At 44.1% G+C, this 24587-nt stretch overlaps 1 protein-coding gene across 1 annotated transcript in view; it reads right to left on the bottom strand.

Moving 5' to 3' along the window:
* Positions 1-2445: 2445 nt before the first annotated feature.
* Positions 2446-24587, bottom strand: part of DNM3 (dynamin 3) — a 40896-nt gene continuing 18754 nt past the window's right edge. The window contains exons 5-8 of the mRNA XM_073643145.1: positions 13667-13734; positions 6737-6875; positions 2712-2798; positions 2446-2523 (exon numbers count right to left, since the gene is read on the bottom strand). Coding sequence (XP_073499246.1) covers positions 2452-2523; positions 2712-2798; positions 6737-6875; positions 13667-13734 — 366 coding nt within the window. The 3' untranslated portion in view covers positions 2446-2451. The remainder of the gene's footprint in view (positions 2524-2711; positions 2799-6736; positions 6876-13666; positions 13735-24587) is intronic.

Genomic DNA, 24587 nt, shown 5'->3' with positions numbered 1-24587 from the left:
GAATGCTTTCAAAAATAGAAGTCTTAATAGTTTCTTTTTATCAATTAATAAAGTACAAAATGAATGAAGGAAAAAAGAAATCTAAATCAAATTCATGTTTGGCGTGACCGCCCTTTATGCAATGATTCTTCTAAGTACATGTCACATAGTTTTCGAAGGAACTTGGCAGGGAGGTTGTTCTCTAAGGAGAACTAACCACAGATCTTCTGTGGATGTAGGCTTGCACAAATCCTTGTGTTCTTCAAGTAATCCCAGACAGACTGGATGTTCTTGAGATCAGGATTCTATAGGGCCATATCATCATTTCCAGTAATCCTTGTCTTTATGTTTGGGGTATTTGTCCTGATGAACAATAAATTTGGACACTGGCGAACACAGATAGAAAGAGGCCCCTGTGCAAGAACATTATATGGGCCCTTTGCAGTCCAATAGCTCACGATAATGTGCAATGCCATCAGTTTTGGAGGTGGAAATGAGCCCCCTGACTTCTTAGGCCCATGTGCGGCTGCACAGGTTGCACCAATGATATGTCCGCCCCTGAATTTGGAGCCAGTCAAACTCTCCCCTGATGGCATTATATGATGGATAAATATCTGCCTGTATTTCTTAGCATTGAAGACACCATTAGTCCTGACCAAATTCCCAACTCCATTTGCTGAAATGCAGTCACAGACTTGCAAGGACCCAACACCTGCAGACACTCATTATTGTTCCACTCTCCAGCCATTCAGCAAACAAACCGCTTTCTATTACAGCCAAGTATTTCACATTTTGACTCATCAGTCCAGAGCACTTGTTGCCATTTTTATGTACTCCAATTTGGATGTTTTAGTGCATAGTGGAGTCACTTGGCTTGTTTCCATGTCGAATGTATGGCTTTTTTGGCTGCAATCCTTTCATGAAGACCACTTAATGCCAGACCTCTCTGAACAGTAGATGGGTGTTGCTGGGTCCCACTGGTTGCAGCCAGTTTTGAGCTGATGGTAATGCTGGACATGTTCCAATTTCGAAGCGATATGTCTTTCATCTGCAGCACTAAGTTTCCTTGGAAAATCACTACGTCTACGGTCCTCAATGTTGCCTATTTCTTCATGTCTATAATGCTGGTAAATACAGCCACATACTTATTCATTATGCAATAACATCAGGGAGGTGTCTGATTGGCTCCAAATTTATTCTGCAGCAGAACAGCGACCCCAAACATACAACCAATATCATTAACTACTTCCGGATGCCCATAGATGATAACCATCCGGTATGCGTTCAACTCTGCAATGACGTTCTAAAATGTCAGATTAGTAGAGCAGCTGCACATTATAATGCAGCTATGGGAGAAGGGATCCGGTTATCAGACACATCTGGATTCAACATACCAAGTCCAAGCTGCCTGCAATAAGGAAGTGTTTTCAGCAGGCTCCTTATCAGCAGAGGCAATATTACAATGACATCCTCATATGCAGCTTATGACACAGGATCCATCAATCACAATAAGCGATGTCACAACTGAACCTGCTCTTCCCTCTTTTACAATGACCTTTGCACAAGCTCATTAGATGCTTTAATAAAAAAATAAGGCCTGAATCTCTCCCTTGTGGACTTGTGAATATGTACTTTGCTGAAAAGGCTCCAGTTGCCAGTGTGAAAATTACAACATTTCTATTTTTTATTTTTGATACAGATTGATATGTTACACAAAAACCTGACAAAATAATAGATAATTTTCTTATGCTGGAGAAAAAGACATGGACTGCACATCTAAAAATCATAGATTGATCTAATGCCACTAGGCACTGAGAGGTTTGTGGCCATGAGCTTCATACAGTCTGATCAGTATGGATGTGCGGTACATGTCTTATTTCTACAGTACTAGCATGAATAATTTTCTAATGATAACTTCACTTTAAAGGGGTTGTCCACTACTTGGACAACCCCTTTTCAATCTCTATGTTTCCCCCTTGTAAAATAATAACACTTATTCTCATCTCTGGTGTCGGCACTACCTCTCCCGGGGATTGCTTGACATTGTTATGCCACACGATCCCTGCAGCCAATCAGCGTGTGTTTAACTCTCTTTACCTTGGGATGAATCAAATACATCCGGAGCAAGTGAGAGAGTAACAACTCTCTCAGTTCCTCAGGATGTATGCGATTTGTCCGAAAGAGGGATGACTGAAGCCAGTGCTGATTGGCCGCAGAGATTTTGTGGAATAACAATGTCAAGCAAGGCAGTGCCAAAACCGCTGGACTGACACCAGCACCGTAAGTGAGTATAGGTGTTGTTATTTTACAAGGAGGAAACATAGGGATTGAGAAGGGGTTGTCCGAGTAGAGGACAACTCCTTTAAGAAGTTTTGTGATGATTACAAGCAAGAAATTATGTCAAATATTATATAACAAATATATAATAATAGTCCTGCACAAAAATACGTATGAACAGAAAATAGGAACTTACTATGCGAAGCCAATGAAGTCTTCATGATTGGTGTTGATATATGATAGCTGTATATCAATCAGGAGTAAAACCTTTGAAAAGAAAACAAGACAATGAGTTTTCTTTAAGTTTTGACACAGAACAGGGGGCACTAATGCACATTTTGTAACTTCAGGAACAGTTTCAGGTTCTGAATGGCCTATATGTAGTAAATTATTGATATATGTGGATTTTTTCCAACAGTGATGGATGATGCTCTTTTTGGCTGCCACACACACACCTGTTCTTTGGTTTTCTCTTCTCGTTGATGGATGAAGAAAGTTACTATTCTTTCTGTTTCATCTCTGAGTTTTGGATGGTCAGATAACTAAAGTGAGACAAAATATAACAGTTTCAATAAGAAATCCTAAAGGAACTATAGCACTGATAAATCAAAATGTCAGTCTTTAAAGGGCAGAAAAAAACAGAGGGCGCCAAGAATGGAATATATATAGGCTGCTAATTTAATAGCACACATGGCATGCCCATAAATGAGCAAACCTGAAGGAAACTAGTTGTGATGTCCCTGTAGCTTACCGTGAAAAAAGAGTTGAAATGAAAAATCTGGGGTTTTATATTTAACCCTTGAACGACCTGTGATATATATCTTCATAACAAAGCATGTGGAAGTTGTATGAAGCAGGCTCAGGAGCTGAGTCAGCTCAATACTGGGCATATATCGACTATGTTATACACCAGCCATGTGCCTGTAACAGTAGCAACCAGAGCTAGCCATCTTGGGCCTTCTATGACAGAGGCTGGATTTCATGAGAGAATGTCAATTTTGCTGTAAATAGAACAACAACTAAATGATCAACCTTTTTCCTCAGTTCAATAATAATTTCAAAAATGAACATATTTGGTATTGTCATGTCCATAAAAATCCAATCTATTAAAACAGAAAATAATTTAAACGATGCAAGGAAAAAATAATTGAAAATCGTCAGATTTGCTGTTTTTCATTCACCACATAATGCAATCAAAATATTGCATTTACCCCAAAATGGAAACAATTAAAACTCCAGGTATACTGTACATACAAAAGTCAAGCCCTCATACTGGTCCATTAATGGAAAAATAAAAGTTACGACTCTCAGAAAAAGGTGTCATAAAACAAATTTTATTTTTGCAAACTTCTAATTTTTCTCACCGCATTAAAAATACATACACAAAAATCCAGGATTGATTTTCCGCTGAAACAGCGCTATTTAACACATATGTACACTTTTTCATCTATTTTATTTATTTCAATGCATCACAAGGAAAACAAAAAAGCAGTAACTGTGCAAATATTCATGATTAACACTGTCCAACCACTCTATTTGCATAACCATTATGTATATATATATATATTTTTTTACTAAGAGAAAAACAGAGTCATCATGGTTTTTTAGAAAGAGACACATATTTTATTAACACAGTTAAGACAAATCTTATAATCAGAAAAACAAAAGAAAATTGATGAAGAACAAGTGAAAAGGCAAGGTGGACAATGAATTATCCACATAAGCCCAAACGGACCTGCCCCAATATTAGATGCTATAATCAGAAGTAAGCACAACTCTTGTAGCTAAAAATAAGAGGGGATTTCTCCACGAGAAAAATGGAAAACCCGCTGCACCTAGAATTTCCAACTAATACGATTAAAATAGCATAAATGATGGACCAATAATTTATCTCAATGGAATAACAAGATTGAGGGACTGTCATTAAATTTAAACGCCTAGTGGCGCCCTATAGTATAATGAAAAACAGGCATCAAAGACAGACCCATCAATTAAGGTGCAGCGTGCATATTAATGTAAACTGTAGAGTTGGACAAATAGAAGAGCATCTCCACATATTCCCTCCCATCCCCCAATCGCCCACTCCTACAAAATAAAAGGAGGGGAGAGTGACCTCTTAGACATTTCAACATAAAGTGCCATAAAGGGCATGACACTCAAACAATGGGGGAGATGTTACTCTTACCAGGGGTGGTGGTGGTGGTGGGCAGTCAAATGGGCTTTGGGACGTACTATTTGTCACTCTCCCCTCCTTTTATTTTGTAGGAGTGGGCGATTGGGGGATGGGAGGGAATATGTGGAGATGCTCTTCTATTTGTCCAACTCTACAGTTTACATTAATATGCACGCTGCACCTTAATTGATGGGTCTGTCTTTGATGCCTGTTTTTCATTATACTATAGGGCGCCACTAGGCGTTTAAATTTAATGACAGTCCCTCAATCTTGTTATTCCATTGAGATAAATTATTGGTCCATCATTTATGCTATTTTAATCGTATTAGTTGGAAATTCTAGGTGCAGCGGGTTTTCCATTTTTCTCGTGGAGAAATCCCCTCTTATTTTTAGCTACAAGAGTTGTGCTTACTTCTGATTATAGCATCTAATATTGGGGCAGGTCCGTTTGGGCTTATGTGGATAATTCATTGTCCACCTTGCCTTTTCACTTGTTCTTCATCAATTTTCTTTTGTTTTTCTGATTATAAGATTTGTCTTAACTGTGTTAATAAAATATGTGTCTCTTTCTAAAAAACCATGATGACTCTGTTTTTCTCTTAGTAAAAAAATGTTGCCTTGGAGTCGGTATTTGAGGGTGTTGGGGGGGATTATTTTCCCTTGCCTACGCTCAATTTATAGTATTTGGGCTATTTTTCTAAATATATATATATATATATATATGTCTCCATAGTAACAGACTACAAACCCTGTATAGTTCTGTAGTCGTGTGTCACTCCAATCTCACTGCATTTTCTTCTTGCAAAATGAAGGGCGATTGATTTGACTAAGCTTAGTACATAATAAATCTAGGAAAAAATATAGTTAAAATGATATTCCCCGGTATGGCCCCACCAGGTGCTACCAGCAGAATAGACAAACTATAGAGAGCAGCCTCTTTTCTGTAAATATAAAGACTGTGAAAATATTGCCATGTGTTGGTGTCTCCATCTATTGTAAATTGCATATAGTATTGGATACTATGGGGCTGACTCATTAAGACTGGCAATGCCCACACCAGTCTTAATTAATGTTTCACTGGAAGAGGGTACATCAAATTCATTAAGAAGCATCTCTGAGTGGCTCACCAGAAATGCTACTCTGGTCAGGGACTGGAGTAATATTTCTGGCATAAGAAATGCTGTCATTTTTGTTGAATTTGATGAGCTGGAATAGCTACACCATGTTCTGTCATGGCTCCACCCCATCCCTGACAATTTTGATGGAGCTACTCCAAACTGGCGCCAAAAGTAAAAAAAAATTTTGTGCAACTCCGTGTTGCATAAAAATTTAGTGACTTTTATAAGTGTTTTTCATCTGGCGAAAACACTGATGAATCAACCCTTATAAGTATGAGGACTCTAAATGCATTACTACAACTTAGTACTAGTCCCAAAACCATATCAGTGGCAGCTAAAGGGTTGTCCGGTCTTAGGCTACAAGTCTGCAGTCACTCTATGTGACACAGCCTTGTGAATCTTCACAGTACGTGCTGTGAAGATTCTCCAATGCTGTGCCTGGAGGGTGACCACAAGTAAGTGATTTGCATACATTTGGTCACTTGCCAACTAGACGTGTCTGGCCTCATTGCGTCTAGGTCGGACACGTCTTGTCGTAATGTGGCCATAAGTATGCAAATTACATACTTGTGGTCAAATGACAGCCCGTTCCTGACGCCAGCATCAGAGAATCCTCAGATCGCGCAGTGCGCACAATGTGAAGATTCACAAGTCTGCAGTCACACAGAGTCACTGTAGACTTTTATCTAAGGCTGGACAACCACTTTAACGCTCGGTAAAATATGTGTACAGCGGGATGTCATTAAAGGAGCAGGGGAGTGATTATAGCCAAGCTTACTGTATAGTGAGTGTTAATTGTAACCCTTCCCTGCCTTGCCTTGATGACAGGAAGCGAGTGGCTGCACAGAGAATATAACTATACTCTCCCTATAGTTGTTCTTTTAATTAAAGTGCTGGCGAACATGGTTAAAACTGTGTTTACTTGCAGATTATCACTATGTCTGCAGGTAAATATTTTTTTGCAGTCAGATCCTGTTAAGCATTTTCACTACTATATACACATTGCGCCCTTGATAGTAGTTAATTACCTACAAAGTGCTGAGCACTACTATAAACTCCCCATAAAAACACAATTGTAATACTAAGAGATTTCTTATCATTCAAATGTCTTGCATGAGAAAAATAATAATAATTATTATTATTATGATAAAAAAAAATAATGCAGAAACTGCCTGTAGTCATACCATACCTTACACATGCATTTTGTAACAGAATGAAGGAGCTCCTGCATAACCAGGTCAACACATTTCAAAACTGGTCCTTTTAGCTTCACAATCTGTTTTTTAACAATTGCCTGAAATGCCATATCGGGAGTAAACAGTCCTGTTCTGTAAAAAGAAATTAAAGAAAGAACAAAGCATTTCTTATTCAAGTCAATCATGAACAATTTAATCCTCTCCTGCAAATTATTTTGCTTTGCTGAACCTTAAAAGTGTCATCTCAAACTCAAAACATGGGTGAAAATTCAAAGTGCTTGAAAAACAAGCAACTTTACAAATTATCTCTTATTAAGAATTCTCTCTGTTTTCAAGAATTGAGGGATTTTCAGTTCTATAATGTACAAGTCACTGCCTAGGTTACCAGCCACCCTGCAGTCTCAAAGTAGCGGGCTATCTAGGCAAAGAGCAGTCACTATGCTTTACAGCCTGCTGGTGTTGGTATGAGGCTGGGCCAATTGTTGGATCCAATTGGCTTAAGTCCCACCTGGATCCAATTGGCTTAAGTCCCACCTGGATCCAATTGGCTTAAGTCCCACCTGGATCCAATTGGCTTAAGTCCCACCTGGATCCAATTGGCTTAAGTCCCACCTGGATCCAATTGGCTTAAGTCCCACCTGGATCCAATTGGCTTAAGTCCCACCTGGCTTCACCTACGCTGCAGAGGCAAAGGTGTCTCTGGCAGAAACCTGGGAGAGAGTATGGTTTGGTCCTGTGGGATGACCATGCGACTGGTCTGAACTGTCAATCTTCAGGAGAACGTTGACCCCCAGCAAAGCATGAAGTAGGAAGTCGAAGAAGAGTGGGCTCCTGAAGATACATCTTGGAAACACCCCTTCATGACCGGAGCATTTTCCGTTTTTGCATTTTCGTTCTTTGCTCCCTTTGTTCCCAGAGCCATAGCGTTTTTATTTTTTGGGCAATATGGCCATGTGAGGGCTTATTTTTTGTGGAACGAGTTGTACTTTTAAATGCCATTACTAGTTTTACCATATCGTGTACTGGAAAATGGGAAAAAAATTCCAAATGCGGTGAAATTGCAAAAAAAAATGCAATACCACAGATGTGTTTTTTTTTTTTTTTTTTTTACCACGTTCACTGAATGCTAAAACTGACCTGCCATTCTTATTCTCCAGGTCATTACGAGTTTGTAGATACCAAACATGTATAGGTTCTTTTTTATTTAAGTGGTGAAAAAAAATCAAAAGTTTGCTAAAAAAAAAAAAGGCGCCATTTTCCGAGACCCGTAGCGTCTCAATTTTTCTAGATCTGAGGCCGGGTAAGGGCTTATATTTTGCGCACCGAGCTGAAGTTTTTATTGATGCCATTTTGGGGTAGATCTGATGTTTTGATCTCCCGTTATTGCATTCTATTGCAATGTTGCGGTGACCAAAAAAACGTAATTCTGGTGTTTAGAATTTTTTTCTTGTTTCGCCGTTTACCGATCGGATTAATTCTTTTTTTATATTGATAGAACGGGCGATTCTGAACGCGGCGATACCAAATATGTGTGTGTGGGATTTATTTTTTATCATTTTATTCTGAATGGGGCGAAGGGGGGTGATTTAAACTTTTATATTTTTTTAATTTTTTTAATATTTTTAAAAACATTTTTTTTAAACTTTTTGCATGCTTCTATAGCCTCCATAGGAGACTAGAAGCAGCACTTGCCTGATCGCCTCTGCTACATACAGATAATCAGCAGATCACCTGCTTGTAGCAGAAATGGTCCTGTGCTATGAGCGCCGACCACTAGGTGGCGCTCATAGCGACCAGCTCATGACAACAGCTGGGGTCTGCTGCAGACCCCAGGTTGTCATGCAGACCCATTGGTGACCCCCGATCACGTGATGGGGTCACCGATGGGCAGGGTAAGTGACGCGCTTCCGGCTCGGCGCTGTTAAATGCCGCTGTCAGAGATTGACAGCAGCATTTAACTAGTTTACAGCCGCGGGTGGATCGCAATTCCACCAGTTGCTGTTGCGGGCACATGTCAGCTGTAATAATCAGCTGACATGAGCCCGGTTCAGTGCGGGCTCACCGCCGGAGCCCTCACTGAACCGGGTGTCATGACATAATACGCCCTGTGTCATTAAGGGGTTAAAGGGTTTGTCCAGGATTAGAAAACTAAAACAGCTTTCTTCCAAAAATAGACACAGACAGAAGAGGCTCCTGTGCAAGAACAGTATATGGGCCCTTTGCAGTCCAACAACTTATCACAATGCTCAATTTCACCTGCTTTTGGAGATGGAGGGGAGCCCCCTTATCGCTCAGGTCCTTGTGCGGCTGCACAGGTTTCACCAATGATGTCTCTGCCTCTGTTCCTAATTGTCCCTGATCCAATGGGACAGTCCCAAATTTCTAGAGAAGCTAGGGCCATCATAGTGCAGGTACAACCCAGCATTTAGATTTATTCTGATTGGGAACTGTTACCAGAGATGGTGGGACAGAAGAACCCTCATCCCATCGTACTGATGTCACAGGGGAAAACCTCTGCAAAGCCAGCAAACCCATAGTTGCCCGTCATAAGAATGTCAAGGACAACATTCGTTTAACAGTGAGAGAAATACACTGTGAGAAGTATAAAAGACTTCAAAGGGAATCTGTCACCAGATACCCCACCTGGGAGAAAAATGATGTTGTCATCACTGTGGTTTTCCAGATGAAGACGTATGACACTTCGAAACGCGTTGACTAATAAACTACATTTCAACTATTCCCATCTCCTGCTCATCCCTGTACTACTGGCAGTGCAGATTTTAACCCACTCATCTCCAGCCTCACAAGTTTCTCCACATCGTGGCTGTGCAGCAGCCTTTTTTTAAGCTTGCGTAAGGGTTGTGACTCTCACAACCCCTCTAGGTGAGCATAAATTGCTTTTTGTCTCCCTGTTCCTACTTAGATAGGACCCTATTGAGCTTATTGTATTTCCAGTTTTTCCTTTTGCTCAAAATGATGTTGGGACAGAGCCCCCTATTCAAGCGACGTGCCACTTATTGGACTGCATGTTGTATTTTTAGTAAAATTCCTGTTTCTCTGCTGCAGTTCTCTGAATGCTGAGCTCTGTATAAATCCGCCCATACCACTTATTGGCTGCTTTATGTGTAAACCATGCATAGGCAGAAAGCAGCCAATCAGTGCTGGGGGCGGGGTAATACACATCTCATGAATATGGAGGACTACATGTCAGCAGGTATATTAGTCCTCTAGTGATAAAATCACTGTTTTATCAGCAGATTATAAAAACTATAGTAAGCACTCCAGTAAATAAAATCAGGGCCTCTGCCCCTACATTATGCAGCTCTCACAATAGGTAGCAAAAACCTGGTGACAGATACCCTTTAACGCCAAATGTCTTCAGACTCTTAGGAGCAAGGAGTTAGGTGCTAGGTGTCTGGTAGTCAAGGAGGAGCGGTATATGCGTGAGTCAGAGTTGGCACGCACCCTTTAATGTGGCTCATAGTATATAGACGGTGGTTTCCCGCTATCCGGGGTCAGTCGCAGAGGACAAGAGAAAGGGTTAGAGCTGCCCACTGACTGAAAAGCCGGCCATGTAGTAAAGTGGGAGATGGACGTACTTGCCAGATGGTTCTAGGTTTACATAGGAAGCGCTGCCTCTTTGAACTTTTACAGGCGGAGGTGCCTAAAAGGTGTGGAGACAGAGACTCAAATGCAAGCAATGGTGTACAATAACAAAATAAATACTACTTAGCTGTTGGTGTTAGTGGTCATGCTGAGGTAACTACTGTTGCATAAAAGCACTGTGTCCTATGATATGCTGCAGTGATCAGGTGTTGTGGACAGTGATGTCACTGCTGCAGGTCTATAAAGACAGGCCATGGGGAGCTATGGAGAGCGCTGGATGCTGGAGAGGTACGCGATTCAACAGATAGGTAATGGTTATTATGATATTTTACACTGTCATGTCCCATGACTTGGGACTCCTACAGTATTGTATTGTTACTTTTGCGTTGCTATGTAATAAGGTTTGCCTCTTAGAAGTTTGTCCTTTCTCTCTCCCTGTCTGCCTCCCTAGCTCTCATGTCAGTAACCCCTCCCTTCTTCTTCTTCCTCATTGTGTGTATGGCAGCCATCTTGAGAAGCCACATGTCTTGCAGCTCTGGTTCAGAATAGTCTTTTACCTACTGTAATTGGGCATAACTACAAGCTTCAAAATAAACCATCTTCTGGAATCTTCATTCGTGCCTCCTGCAGTCAAGTTCAAGCTATTTGATGAAATCTCTTTGTGTGAGTACTGGTACATAGAGAATGCCTACAAACAGTGTCTCAAGAGCATCCTACACGCACAGTCTAGTTATGGAGTCAGAATAACACCATTTCCAGCCTTTGCCTCAATTTTGCCCGATATAGGACAATCACTTTAAGTCAGCTTGCCCGCAGCAACCACTAGAGAGAGTTTAAGAGTTGAGTTAACAGCATATTCATTGCTTTCAATAAAGAAAATAAAACATATAAGCTCAAAAGTTCCCCTTAGGGTATCAAAATTAGGTTCTTCACTACAGTTATGTCAATATTGTAGCAAAATTGCAGCATTTTGCCACCCACAATTTTCTCATAATCAAAGCAATAAACCACACTGTATGTGAACATACCCTTATAGTAGGGAACTATCACCTATATTTCCATTTATTTTTTATGCTCTCCTGATCTGTGATAGATTGACAAATATTGACATCCCAGGACAACACTAGTTAATGGCCATTGACCTGATCAGCTAGGAAGCGAGGAAGGTCTACGAATTACTGCAGTTATTTGACTGTTGGGCATTTTACAAATTTAAAGGGATTGTCCACTTTAGACAATTTCCTTTTTGGGTTAGAAAGGTGATGATTAGTTGAGCATTAGGTGTCCTACTGCTCGGATATGAGATGTTATCTGCAGAGAAACAATAAAGAGAGAGCTTTGTTTCCCAGATGAGCTACTACTAGAGAATACAATCACTACATGGTGCACCCTGAAATCATTGACATTTTCGGTCCTCCAGAGTTAGAGCCACTCTTATTACTGTAACTCTGAATATACTTATAGCACATTTGAAACTTTGAAAATGGGGTTTATTAACCCGGACAATAGCCATACCCGTTCCCAAAATTTAAAGAAATATACACAAAACAAAAAAGCTCTGATTTTCAGAGGTGTATAGTTTGTATTATTACCAAAGCTATTACTCAATGTGCACATTTCATGTTTTCCAGAACAAAGACTTGGTCTGAAAGTGAGAAATTTATCAAAACTGCTGCTGCCACCTGCTGTTAATTCATGTGTACTGCAGTTTTAGACAAGCTTATATGTATTATAAGGGTATGTGCACACCAGAGTTTTTTAAGAAGTCTTTGGGAGTGGATCTGCTCCAAACTTATCTAAAAAATCGCTCAAAAAACACTTGAAAGACTCTTCCTAATCATTTCAATTGTAAAACCACTTTGCTGCTGTTCATACGTTCAGTCTTATGAGTGATTTTGGTTCCGCTTACAGTTTTGAAAAAAAGCCTTGTGGGAGAAAAGAAAGTGCGCGTCACTTTGACGATTGTACTGATGGAATTTGCTCCAAACTAGACACTGTCCATTTAAAAGTCTCCAAAAAAACGCAAACTGTTTCAAACCTCTTCAGAAAATGAAAAAAAACTCAAACAATTCCCCAAAAAGGAGCATTTTGCAAGCATCTTCTACTGGAAAACTTGTTTTTTTGACTGCCTCAAAAAGCTTTGTATGCACTTATCATCTGGGCTCCAAAAATTATTTTTGCATTCTGCAGGGGATGCAGAATGTGCATTTTTTGGCAGAATTGTATGTATTCCCCAGTTCCTAGCATGATTTAGCTGCTTGTATTGTAAGAGTAGTGCATCATTGTAAACTATCTATCTCACAATGTACCATTTTACTCACTGAGCATGCACCACAGCTATGCATCCACTGACTGGCCGCAGCGGTCAGTTGACAGTACCCCTCCAGAAGAAGAAGACAGGAAACAGATCGGGGACACCAGAAGTAGTCAAGCGGAGAATCGGAAATCCCGTAGGTGAGTGCATGTTTTTAGGAGGGGGGGTTATATGTATATATTTTTATGTCAGCACTGTCATTTGCTCCTTCCAATAGTAGTGTATTATTTATTTCTTTTCCTAGACATTGAAATTTTCAAAATAACGAAAAAAAGTATACTCTCCTTCCAGCATCATAGTGGATCCAGCGCATTCTGCTTCGGAGGTCTGGACTGTCTGGCTCCAGAGCCAATGTGTAGCCAGACCGAATGCCATCAGGACCATTCAAACCTAGAAGAGGGAGTCATCAGAAAAACATCGGACGCTGAGCTCTTCTAATCACCTGAGCGCTGCAGCCAATCACAGGTTTGAGAGGTCCATCCTGATGACATCCGGATGGCACAGACATTGCCTCTGCAGCCAGACAGGCCAGACCTCCGGAGCCGAATGCGCTGGATCCACTATGGCGAAGAAAGGAGATTACGCTTCTGTTATGTTAAAATAATCAATGCTTAGAAAGAAAATGTTTTCAGTACTCAAAATAGTATTAGGATGTCTCTTAATCCTTTAGGTTTTCAAATGAATTAAAGCAATGCAGACATGAAATGTAAATTTTTCTTCTTTTTTCTTTTTTTTTTGGGGGGGGGGTTAGTATTTGTGGAAGGATATTCAATTTCGGTCCATTTTTCTCTAAGAAGCCACATGTGGAATTTTTCTTAAAAAAACAGATCTCAGCCTTTGCTGCCACTACTTATCTCATGTCTGACCAGCCCAACAGAGATGTCAGCAAATTTATACTGTCTATTTAAACTTTCCAAGGAAACACATAAGGCGAATTCTTCCTATGGGAATATAAGCAGTTACAGCTATTAAAACTCATTAATTACACAAGGATTCAAAATACCTGATCCCATGAATGTTTTTGATGGCATAACTAATTTCTCGTCGTAGGTCCTTCTCTTCAAATTCTGTCTGCATTAGAACGAAAAACATTGAACATTTAAGAAGCATGAAGAATTTATCAAAAATTATTAAAGCATATCTGTCTTCTCACAAAAAACTAGTACAATGCCATGCTGCACTCATCCCTCACAACAATGGTAAAACTGCTTTTGATATACAAACCAGTCTAATGTGATGCACATAGCAGTAATATGTTCCAATTCTCCTGCTCTGTCACTTGTCATCTACTTTGAGTGGGTAGTTCCTAATTATCAGTGTTCTTTCAGCACACTAAGTGCAGGAACTTCCTTTCCGTCACTTTCCAGTATTGTTCCTTCAACTTTCCAATGGTTTTTCAAACCTAAACTGAAATCCCGCTCTCTCCTATGTTTGTATAACAGACAGGAATGGGAGGACAGAGAGACAAAGACCTACCCCCTAACTTCCAGTGGGCTTGGGGGTCTCTGCTGCTGTAAATGAATTACTCTTGGCAACAGTAAGTGAACAGCGAGTTAAAACAAAAGGGTTAAATATAAGCAACAAGATGGTGGAAACAGGGGCCTTTAGCTACTGAGCTCACTTCATAACCCTGCACCTAAAATGCACAGATCGAGATTTTGACTTAATGAAGATGTCATTGAGCCGAGATCTCAATCTGTGCATGCGCCGCTTTCGGCACCATTTTGCTGAAGGCCTGAAGACCGGCTGTGGAATCACACTGCGCATGCGCCACCTACCCCAATGATGGTGGTCACTGAATAATCAAAGATCTGTCATAGAAACAAAGGAGGCTGGCGGAGGGGTGGATTTGCTGAAGAAGACCCTACCCCCAATCCCGCCCCGATGAACAGAGATGAAAACTTTAGAGACTGATTAAACAAGAATCAGGCTTCGCATTTGTTCACCAAAAGGTATCAATTTAATCAGTATAACAGCGTCGTTATGGCCATGCCCTTACTTTATATTGCTAAATCCTGCTGACAGGTTCTGTTTAAACCAGGATGGTAAAGACATCAGGAGGAGTGGAGGGGCCGTAGCAGAGCCAAAGACTGTCCCGCCCCACAGTCCTACCCCAATGCAAAAAGCTATTATAAGAAAACTTCAAACCCTGGTTACACAAAACACAGATTTCTTCATCACAGGTATCATTTTAATCAGTATAACAGTGCTGATATGGCCATGTGTGCACCTTGCTTAGCAAAATCTTGCTGACAGGTTCTCTTTAAGTTCTCTACAGGGACTAAGGAATAATGTACAATTGAAAAAAAAGAGCTTAAAAAAGGATAAAAGTTTGAATCAGCCTTTTCCCATTTAAAAAAAAATAAATATATTTGGTATATCCATGCCCATAAAAGTACACTGCTTAAAAAAATAAAGGGAACACTCAAATAACACATCCTAGATCTGAATGAATGAATGAATGAATGAAATATTCTCATTGAATACTTTGCTCTGTACAAAGTTGAATGTGCTGACAACAAAATCACACAAAAATCATCAATGGAAATCAAATTTATTAACCAATGGAGGTCTCGATTTGGAGTCACCCCCAAAATTAAAGTGTAAAAACTACAGCCTGATCCAATTTTGATGTAATGTCCTTAAAACAAGTTAAAATGAGGCTCAGTATTGTGTGTGGCCTCCACGTGCCTGTATGACCTCCCTACAATGCCTGGGCATGCTCCTGATGAGGTTGCGGATGGTCTCCTGTGGGATCTCCTCCCAGACCTAAACTAAAGCATCCGCCAACTCCAGGACAGTCTGTGGTGCAACGTGATGTTGGTGTGTAATAGTGGGGAAGGACGTAGAAGTAGAAGTAGTTAAAGAAAGTGTTCCCGTAGTTAAACCTCTCTGGACTGTTAGAAGGCCAAGCTAAGGGGTTAGCTTCCGTGGTCCAGTCAGTAGAGTAGAGGGGGAACTTAGTGCCCTGATCAAGCCTTGAGTGTTTATAGAGCTTGTTCCTGGCATAATTCCTTGTGGGCTGCAGTACTTGTAACCAGCCACAAGATGCCACTGTCTCTGGTGCAGATGTCAGGTTGAGTCTGCCAGCAGTGTTACAGACAGTGATGGGGTTAATGCTGTGTGATGACAGCCCACAGAGGGTGGGCACATTAGGAAAATCTCTGCTTAGTTTCCAGAAGCAGGAAGTGATGAGTAGTAAGAGTTAGGACAGTGAACCGTACGGGCAGCCTGACTATATGGTGGCTGCTAGGGTAGACGGGAGCTCCATACCCTCAGACAGTGGGATCACCAGTGTAAAAGTCTCCCTACGCAAGAGTCCTGTTAGCCGGCCGGAGAAACTCAACAGAGGTATTGAGGACCCGGGGCACTTCTAGTCTGCAGGTAGCAGAGGAAGATAAATAGGACTACAGGCTAAGACGTGGGGGAGATATCGGATCTGGAACACTGTTGGTATTGCAGAAGAGTCTCTTAGGCTAGAGATTAGAGTCACAGAGATGCTTCAGTTAAAGAGGGAACCAGGGCTGAAGATGTTGCCAGCGCCTGTGAGGGAGATAATAACCTGTCGGGCCTTATCCATTATATCTGCCTGTAAATACTGTACATACTCCTCTTCCCCAAGTAAAGTCCAAGTTATGGTTAAGAACCTCATTTCCTCTGAATTTATTGCTGCCCTGGTCCCAGAAGAGAAATGCCTGGAGACAGCCGCGATCGGATGGTTTGAAGTAAGTGGAGAACACCACATACACAGCCACACATCAGAGAGAGGACACGTATTGTCTGTAGGGTGCCAGAGCGAGCAGGGGCTACAGCTCGCCCACGACTACCTCGCTGAGGCACCTTACATTTGGAGTAGTTGGCAAGATGCGAGCTCCTCGCATGAAGAAAATGGGGAAGAGCCGACGCAGAACACGGAAGGGAAAGTGTTGGAAGGCATGCGGCCCAAGATGGCGGCCCGAAGCATGGATTCCAAGATGGTGATAGTGGCGGTAAAGTCTAGGAGAAGAACCGCCTATCGTGAGAGTGGACGGCGCCAGAGAGGGCGAAAAGATGTCCAGCCCCAGCAGTGAAGATGCGTCCCAGGATGGGACATCCAGTGAAGAAGAGGGCGCGGCGCAAAGCAAAGTCCGGCCCAGTGAGTATCAGAGCGCCCAGAGAAGGGGCGCGGCTAAAGGCGGAGCTGGCGAGAGTGACGTGTGACGCGGTGGTCGTGTCAGAAGGCCAGCCCAGAAAGAGGAGGAGTTGTACGCGCAGGACGCGCATCATCGGGAAGCCATCAGCGCCATTTTCTGTCCAGCGCACAAGAGGAAGGAGGTGCTTCAGTGGATGTTCCAGGAAGATGGCAGCCGGAGGATCCGATGACATGCCCGAGATGAGCAGTGAGGAGGAAATCTTGAAGCTTATCACCCCAGGGGCCGCAGCCGGAAGCCACTCGTTGGTGGGCGTGGCCCATGAGTCCTCATCCTTACCACCAGCGGCCATCCAGTCGTCCACTAGGCCTGATTCAGAGTTTGGTCTGCTTGTTCATGAGCTGCGCGTGTGGTGCTGGATCTGGATGCCGGAAGATGCTTCCTCCTCGGCGGAGAACACCACAGTGGGGCCGAAGCAGCAACTACAGCCTGGCCCGATGAAGGTGAGCGGCCTATACCCTGGTGGCTGGTTCTGCCTGCGGCGCCCGCCGTAGTAACTTTCCAGGTGGCGGCAGAGGCCCCTAGGCCTGAAGAGGCTGTTACGGAGGCAAGGTCTCCAAGGAGGAAGGCCGCACAAAAAATTTTTGGCAAATGGCGCTGGAGGCCCTGAACACCCCCTCGGCGAAGCGCTACACCATGCTCGGTAGTCTGAAGTTGACTACACGCAACCCCCCCACTGACGCCCCGGGAGCAGCGGCGGTGGACCGATACTTTCCTGAGAGGCTGGCTGGAAGGGTGCAACGCGGCGCGGAGGGAGTCGGTGGAGGCTTCCCAGACCCGGGGGCGGGTCATAGAGTTCCACATCCGTGAGGGGTACGGGTTCCTGGAAGAGGAGTGGACCGGGCACGAGGTGTTTGTTACCTGCGAGGTGATTAAGCAGGACTATCTGCCTGATCGTCTCCACAATCTGCGTGTGGGAAACATAGTGCACTTCGTGAAGTGCGAGTGTTCCAGAGGGTGGAACGCGGCTGCGCTCACCCGACCGTATGAATGGAATGATGTCCTTGAGAAGGACGAAGAGGTCCTCTGACGGAGGGCCAAGAGAGAGGCTCTGCAGCATTGGGCTAGGGAAGCCCCTAAGGGATTTCTACCCCCTCCTAAGGCCGGTGTCCTGCAAGAAGAGGAGACAAGGAAACGGCAGTGGGGAGAGATTGAAAGTGAAGAGGAGGAAGGCTTCACAAGCTGCAGGGGAGCTGACTCTCCCAGTGAGGCGCATGTGGAAGAGTCGTCATCAAAACACCCAGGAGGGGCTGAGGGAGCTGGTCTGGGAGCTGTTGGAGAAGTACAAGCCGGTACCAGCAACATAGTTCATAACTTCAGGGTTACCAGCTATGGCCCTACCCAGGTTGGTTGCGGCAGTGCCACGTCCTTGGATGAGGATTCTGGGCCCACCAGGTACCCTGACCAACCTTGGAGGTGGAAGAAGCCACCTTTATCCGCAACCTGGGCTGCCTTCTTGAAGGAGCGGAGGGAGGCTCGGAAGAAGTGAGCTGGCCTGTTAAAAGGTCCGTTGACCTTATCATTTCTTATTACATGAGGATCCACCAGCTGTGGTTCTGCTTCTGGGACTGTTTCCCAATGGGGGCGGAGTGCCCCATGTTGAGTGAAAGTTGGAGAAGAGTTGAAAGAAGAGAGAATTGGAGGACTGTTTCCCCTACCTCCCAGGCCAAAGAAGGCCTTAAGCAGCACTAAGTTGTGTGCCCAAATGAGTTGCTCTTTTTGTTTCTATTTTTATTTTTGTTGCGCTTGTTGCGCCTTTTTCTGCTGGAATTTGTAACACTGAGGCACACTGTGAAGATGACTGTCCTCTAAACCTAAGAGACTTGCGGCCTAACGGGAAGAACTGGTGACCCCCACTAGGGCCAAGAAGAAAGAGACTCACGGGGTGTTCCCTGTGACCGTGTGCCTCAGAATGCAGCCTTCAAAGGAGATTGAGGGCTATTGGTGTGTGACCTGTCTTAAAAATATGGACATGGACATTGTGTTTCCAGGGTCCATACCAAGAAGGACCGGTATTGTTGAGCAGAGTCAAATGTTATGGCAATGGACTGTCCTGAATTGCAGTTCCAGGGCGTTTAACCGAGAAGGGCTGGTCTCCTACCCAAGAAAAAGACTTCAGGACCAGTCATGTACTAAAATATTTTAGTGATGTAGTAATGTGATATGATCTCATAAATGCTGATCTGTATTGATTGTTTAGTGTGGACGGGGACGACCAACATTAAAGTGTGGGGGAATGTAATAATGGGGAAGGACGTAGCCTTCCTTTGGCACTGAAGTAGTTAAAGAAAGTGTTCCCGTAGTTAAACCTCTCTGGACTGTCGGAAGGCCAAGCTAAGGGGTTAGCTTCAGTGGTCCAGTCAGTAGCGTAGAGGGGGAACTTAGTGCCCTGATCAAGCCTTGAGTGTTTATAGAGCTTGTTCCTGGCATAATTCCTTGTGGGCTGCAGTACTTGTAACCAGCCACAAGATGCCACTGTCCCGGGTGCAGATGTCAGGTTGAGTCTGCCAGCAGTGTTACAGACAGTGATGGGGTTAATGCTGTGTGATGACAGCCCACAGAGGGTGGGCACATTAGGAAAATCTCTGCTTAGTTTCCAGAAGCAGGAAGTGATGAGTAGTAAGAGTTAGGACAGTGAACCGTACGGGCAGCCTGACTATATGGTGGCTGCTAGGGTAGACGGGAGCTCCATACCCTCAGACAGTGGGATCACCAGTGTAAAAGTCTCCCTACGCAAGAGTCCTGTTAGCCGGCCGGAGAAACTCAACAGAGGTATTGAGGACCCGGGGCACTTCTAGTCTGCAGGTAACAGAGGAAGATAAATAGGACTGCAGGCTAAGACGTGGGGGAGATATCGGATCCGGAACACTGTTGGTATTGTAAAATAGTCTCTTGGTCTAGAGATTAGAGTCACAGAGATGCTTCAGTTAAAGAGGGAACCAGGGCATAAGATGTTGCCAGCGCCTGTGAGGGAGATAATAACCTGTCGGGCCTTATCCATTATATCTGCCTGTAAATATTGTACATACTCCTCTTCCCCGAGTAAAGTCGAAGTTATGGTTAAGAACCTCGTTTCCTCTGAATTCATTGCTGCCCTGGTCCCTGGTCCCAGAAGAGAAATCCCTGGAGACAGCCGTGATCGGATGGTTTGAAGTAAGTGGAAAACACCACATACACAGCCACACATCACAGAGAGGAAACATATTGTCTGTAGGGTGCCAGAAAGAGCAGGGGCTAAAGCTTGCCCACGACTACCTCGCTGAAGCACCTTACAGGTGGATGGAGCGAGACATGATATCCCAGATGTGCTCAATCGGATTCAGGTCTGGGGAATGGGCGGGCCAGTCCATAGCTTCAATGCCTTCATCTTGCAGGAACTGCTGACACACTCCAGCCACATGAGGTCTGACATTGTCCTGCATTAGGAGGAACTCAGGGCCAACCACACTAGCATATGGTTTCATAAGGGGTCTTTGGATCTCATCTCGGTACCTAATGCCAGTCAGGCTACCTCTGGCGAGCACATGGAGGGCTGTACGGACCTCCAAAGAAATGCCACCCAACACCATTACTGACCCACTGCCAAACTGATCATGCTGAAGGATGTTGCAGGCAGCAGATCGCTCTCCATGGCGTCTCCCAACTCTGTCACGTCTGTCACATGTGCTCAGTGTGAACCTGCTTTCATCTGTGAAGAGCACACTGGCGACTTTGCGAATCCTGGTGTTCTGTGGCAAATGCAAAGCGTGTGAGCACAACCCCCTTCTGTGGATGTCGGGCCCTCAAACCACCCTCATTGAGTCAGTTTCTAACTGTTTGTGCAGACACATGCACATTTGTGGCCTGCTGGAGGTCAATTTGCAGGGCTCTGGCAGTGCTCCTCCTGTTCCTCCTTCCACAAAGGTGGAGGTAGTGGTCCTGCTGCTGGGTTGTTGCGCTCCTACGGCCCCCTCCACGTCTCCTGGTGTACTGGCCTGTCTCTTGGTAGCACCTCCAGCCTCTGGACACTACGCTGACAGACACAGCAAACCTTCTTTCCACAGCTCGCATTGATGTGCCATCCTGGATGAGCTGCACTACCTGAGCAACTTCTGTGGGTTGTAGAGTCCATCTCATGCTACCACGAGTGTGAAAGCACAACCAACATTCAAAAGTGACCAAAACATCAGCCAGAAAGCATTGGTACTGAGATGTGGTCTGTGGTCCCCACATGCAGAACCACTCCTTTATTTAGGGTGTCTTGATAGTTGCCAATAATTTCCATCTATTGTCTATTCCATTTGCACAACAGCATGTGAAATTGATTGTCAATCAGTGTTGCTTCCTAAGTGGACAGTTTGATTTCACAGAAGTTTGATTTACTTGGCGTTATATTCTGTTGTTTAAGTGTTCCCTTTATTTTTTTGAGCAGTGTATAATTTGTCAAGATAAAAAATTATCTTAACTATTCGTGAAATGCCCAAAAAGAGAAAAAGTCAAAGCACAAGAAAGCTTTTTTTTTCCGGTCGCTACACTCCTCACAAAAAGAAATAACAAAAATAAATAGTGATCAAAACGTCTTATGTACAACAAAGTGGTATCAATAAAAATAAAAGTTCAGTTTGCAAAAGGCAAGCCATGAAACAGCTTTATGGATGGAAAAATGAAAAGGTTACTAGTCTCATAAAATGGCGACAAATCAAATGCTTTATTTTTTTCTTTTATACAAAGTTCTACATTTAATTTTTTACCACCAAAATATGTATGTATGTATGTATACATATACAGTACAGACCAAAAGTTTGGACACACTTTCTCATTTAAAGATTTTTCTGTATTTTCATGACTATGAAATTGTACATTCACACTGAAGGCATCAAAACTATGAAATAACACATGTGGAATTATATAGTTAACAAAAAAGTGTGAAACAAATGAAAATATGTCTTATATTCTAGGTTCTTCAAAGTAGCCACCTTTTGCTTTGATGACTGCTTTGCACACTTTTGGCATTCTCTTGATGAGCTTCAAGAGGTAGTCACCGGAAATGGTTTTCACTTCACAGGTGTGCCCTGTCAGGTTTAATAAGTGGGATTTCTTGCCTTATAAATGGGGTTGGGACCATCAGTTGTGTTGTGCAGAAGTCTGGTGGATACACAGGTGATAGTCCTACTGAATTGACTGTTAGAATTTGTATTATGGCAAGAAAAAAGCAGCTAAGTAAAGAAAAACGAGAGGCCATCATGACTTTAAGAAATGAAGGTCAGTCAGTGTGAAAAATTGGGCAAACTTTGAAAGTGTCCCCAAGTGCAGTTGCAAAAACCATCAAGCTCTACAAAGAAACTGGCTCACATGAGGACCGCCCCATGAAAGAAAGACCAAGAGTCACCTCTGCTTCTGAAGACAAGTTTATCCGAGTCACCAGCCTCAGAAATCGCAGGTTAACAGCAGCTCAGATTAGAGACCAGGTCAATGCCACACAGAGTTCTAGCAGCAGACACATCTCTTCGACAACTGTTAAGAGGAGACTCTGTGCAGCAGGCCTTCATGGTAAAATAGCTGCTAGGAAACCACTGGCAACAAGCAGAAGAGACTTGTTTGGGCTAAAGAACACAAGGAATGGACATTAGACCAGTGGAAATCTGTGCTTTGGTCTGATGAGTCCAAATTTGAGATCTTTGGTTCCAACCACCGTGTCTTTGTACGACGCAGAAAAGGTGAACGGATGGACTCTACATGCCTGGTTCCCACCGTGAAGCATGGAGGAGGAGGTGTGATGGTGTGGGGGTGCTTTGCTGGTGACACTGTTGGGGATTTATTCAAAATTGAAGGCATACTGAACCAGCATGTGTAACATCCCTGGCAGCGTGCTTGCATAGTGCACCACCTCCCACTATGCAAGACCGCAATCTTACCTGTCAGTCCAGCCTACAAACCTTGCTCCAGTTCATGCTGTGTGCATGTCTCTTGACTGACTGCTTAGGGCGGCTGCCCGGTTACTTCCTGATTCATATAGCTGCTGTGGGCGCACCCCTAATGCGTCTCCAGCCTATTGCTGTGAGTCACTGGATATTTAAACCCCCTCGACCCAGAAGGAGGTGCCTGAGCAACACCTTCACTCAGTCAGTCTTTGCTGCTGAATTGCCAGGTCCTGTCCTGTTTCTAGTCTGTTTCTGCCACTCTGGGGGCTGCATACCCAGACCTGTTACCTGTGACTTCTAGTCTGTTTCTGCCACTCTGGGGGCTGTATACCCAGGCTTGTTACCTGTGACTTCTAGTCTGTTTCCGCCACTCTGGGGGCAGTATACCCAAGCTCATTCTTGTATCTCATTGCAGTAGCAGTTCCTGTCAGAACTGTATCCTAGCCTGTTACCTGTTTGTCTCTATGTCCGTACCTTCCCTTTTCCTGCAGTATCTGAACCTGCACCTAACTCCAACTCGTTGTCTCCGTACTTCTGTTTGTGAGTTTTGTGTCCACTCGCTACTTCATAGGAAGTACCTTGTGTGTATCTGGTTCTGCTTGCCCCTTTTCCATTCCTCCGTATCTTCCTCCTGTGTTCTAGCCATCCTCCTGTATTTTCCAGTCTGTTCCATGTGAACAGAGCCCTGTCCTCTCTGCCTGCACCTTTAGCCCCGTTCGGCTCTGCCTACCAACCGCTCCGGCAGTTTCACTCTGCTCTGACTTGCCCACCGCTCCAGCCGCTTCCCTCTGCTCTGCCTTACCCACCGCTCCGACGGTTTCTCTCTGCTCTGACTTGCCCACCGCTACGGTGGCTTCTCTCTGCTCTGCCTTGCCCACCGCACCTGCGGTTTTCGCTCCGCTCTGCTTGCTCACCGCACCAGCAGTTCCTCTCTGCTCTGCCTTGTCCTCCACTCCGGCGGTTTCACTTTACTCTGCTTGTCTACCGCATCTTCAGCTCTGTACCTGTCTCCCAGTCTGTACTGGACCCTATCCAGCCTGCGCTCCAACCTGCTAGTACCTCCCTGTCTGCACTCCAGCCGTGCTTGCCAGTATCTCCCTGTCTGCATACCAGCCGTGCTTGCCAGTGCCCACCTGTCTGCATACCAGCCGTGCTTGCCAGTGCCCACCTGTCTGCATACCAGCCGTGCTTGCCAGTACCCACCTGTCTGCATACCAGCCGTACTTGCCAATACCCACCTGCCTGTATGCCAGTCTAACCTGCCAGTTCCTGCATTCCCCGGTGTGGGTCAACAACTGTGACCGGGGTCTGACCTGGAGTCGCACCTGGTCCCTCTGCTTGGTTCCTCCTTGGTCCACGGAGTCGACTAAGCCGCTGTGCGACCTTGGTCGGATCGGGTTGATACTTAGTTACTCCCCTCCAGGCACTCCTCGGTTCATGGTACAGTGGGATCACTAATCACACTCACGCCAGTCAGTCTCGGGCGCAAGCGTAACAGCATGGCTACCACAGCATCTAGCAGCAGCATTCTATTCCATCCGGTTTGCGTTTAGTTGGACCATCATTTATTTTTCAACAGGACAATGACCCCAAACACACCTCCAGGCTGTGTAAGGGCTATTTGACCAAGAAGGAGAGTGATGGGGTGCTATGCCAGATGACCTGGCCTCCACAGTCACCAGACCTGAACCCAATCAAGATGGTTTGGGGTGAGCTGGACTGTAGAGTGAAGGCAAAAGGGCCAACAAGTGCTAAGCATCTCTGGGAACTCCTTCAAGATTGTTGGAAGACCATTTCCGGTGACTACCTCTTGAAGCTCATCAAGAGAATGCCA

This window comes from Phyllobates terribilis, unplaced genomic scaffold (genome assembly GCF_046119375.1).
Source record: "Phyllobates terribilis strain yellow unplaced genomic scaffold, ASM4611937v1 Scaffold_8__6_contigs__length_399053987, whole genome shotgun sequence".
In the NCBI taxonomy this organism is placed as follows: Eukaryota; Metazoa; Chordata; class Amphibia; order Anura; family Dendrobatidae; genus Phyllobates; species Phyllobates terribilis.
This window is presented reverse-complemented; position numbering and strand designations above follow the sequence as displayed.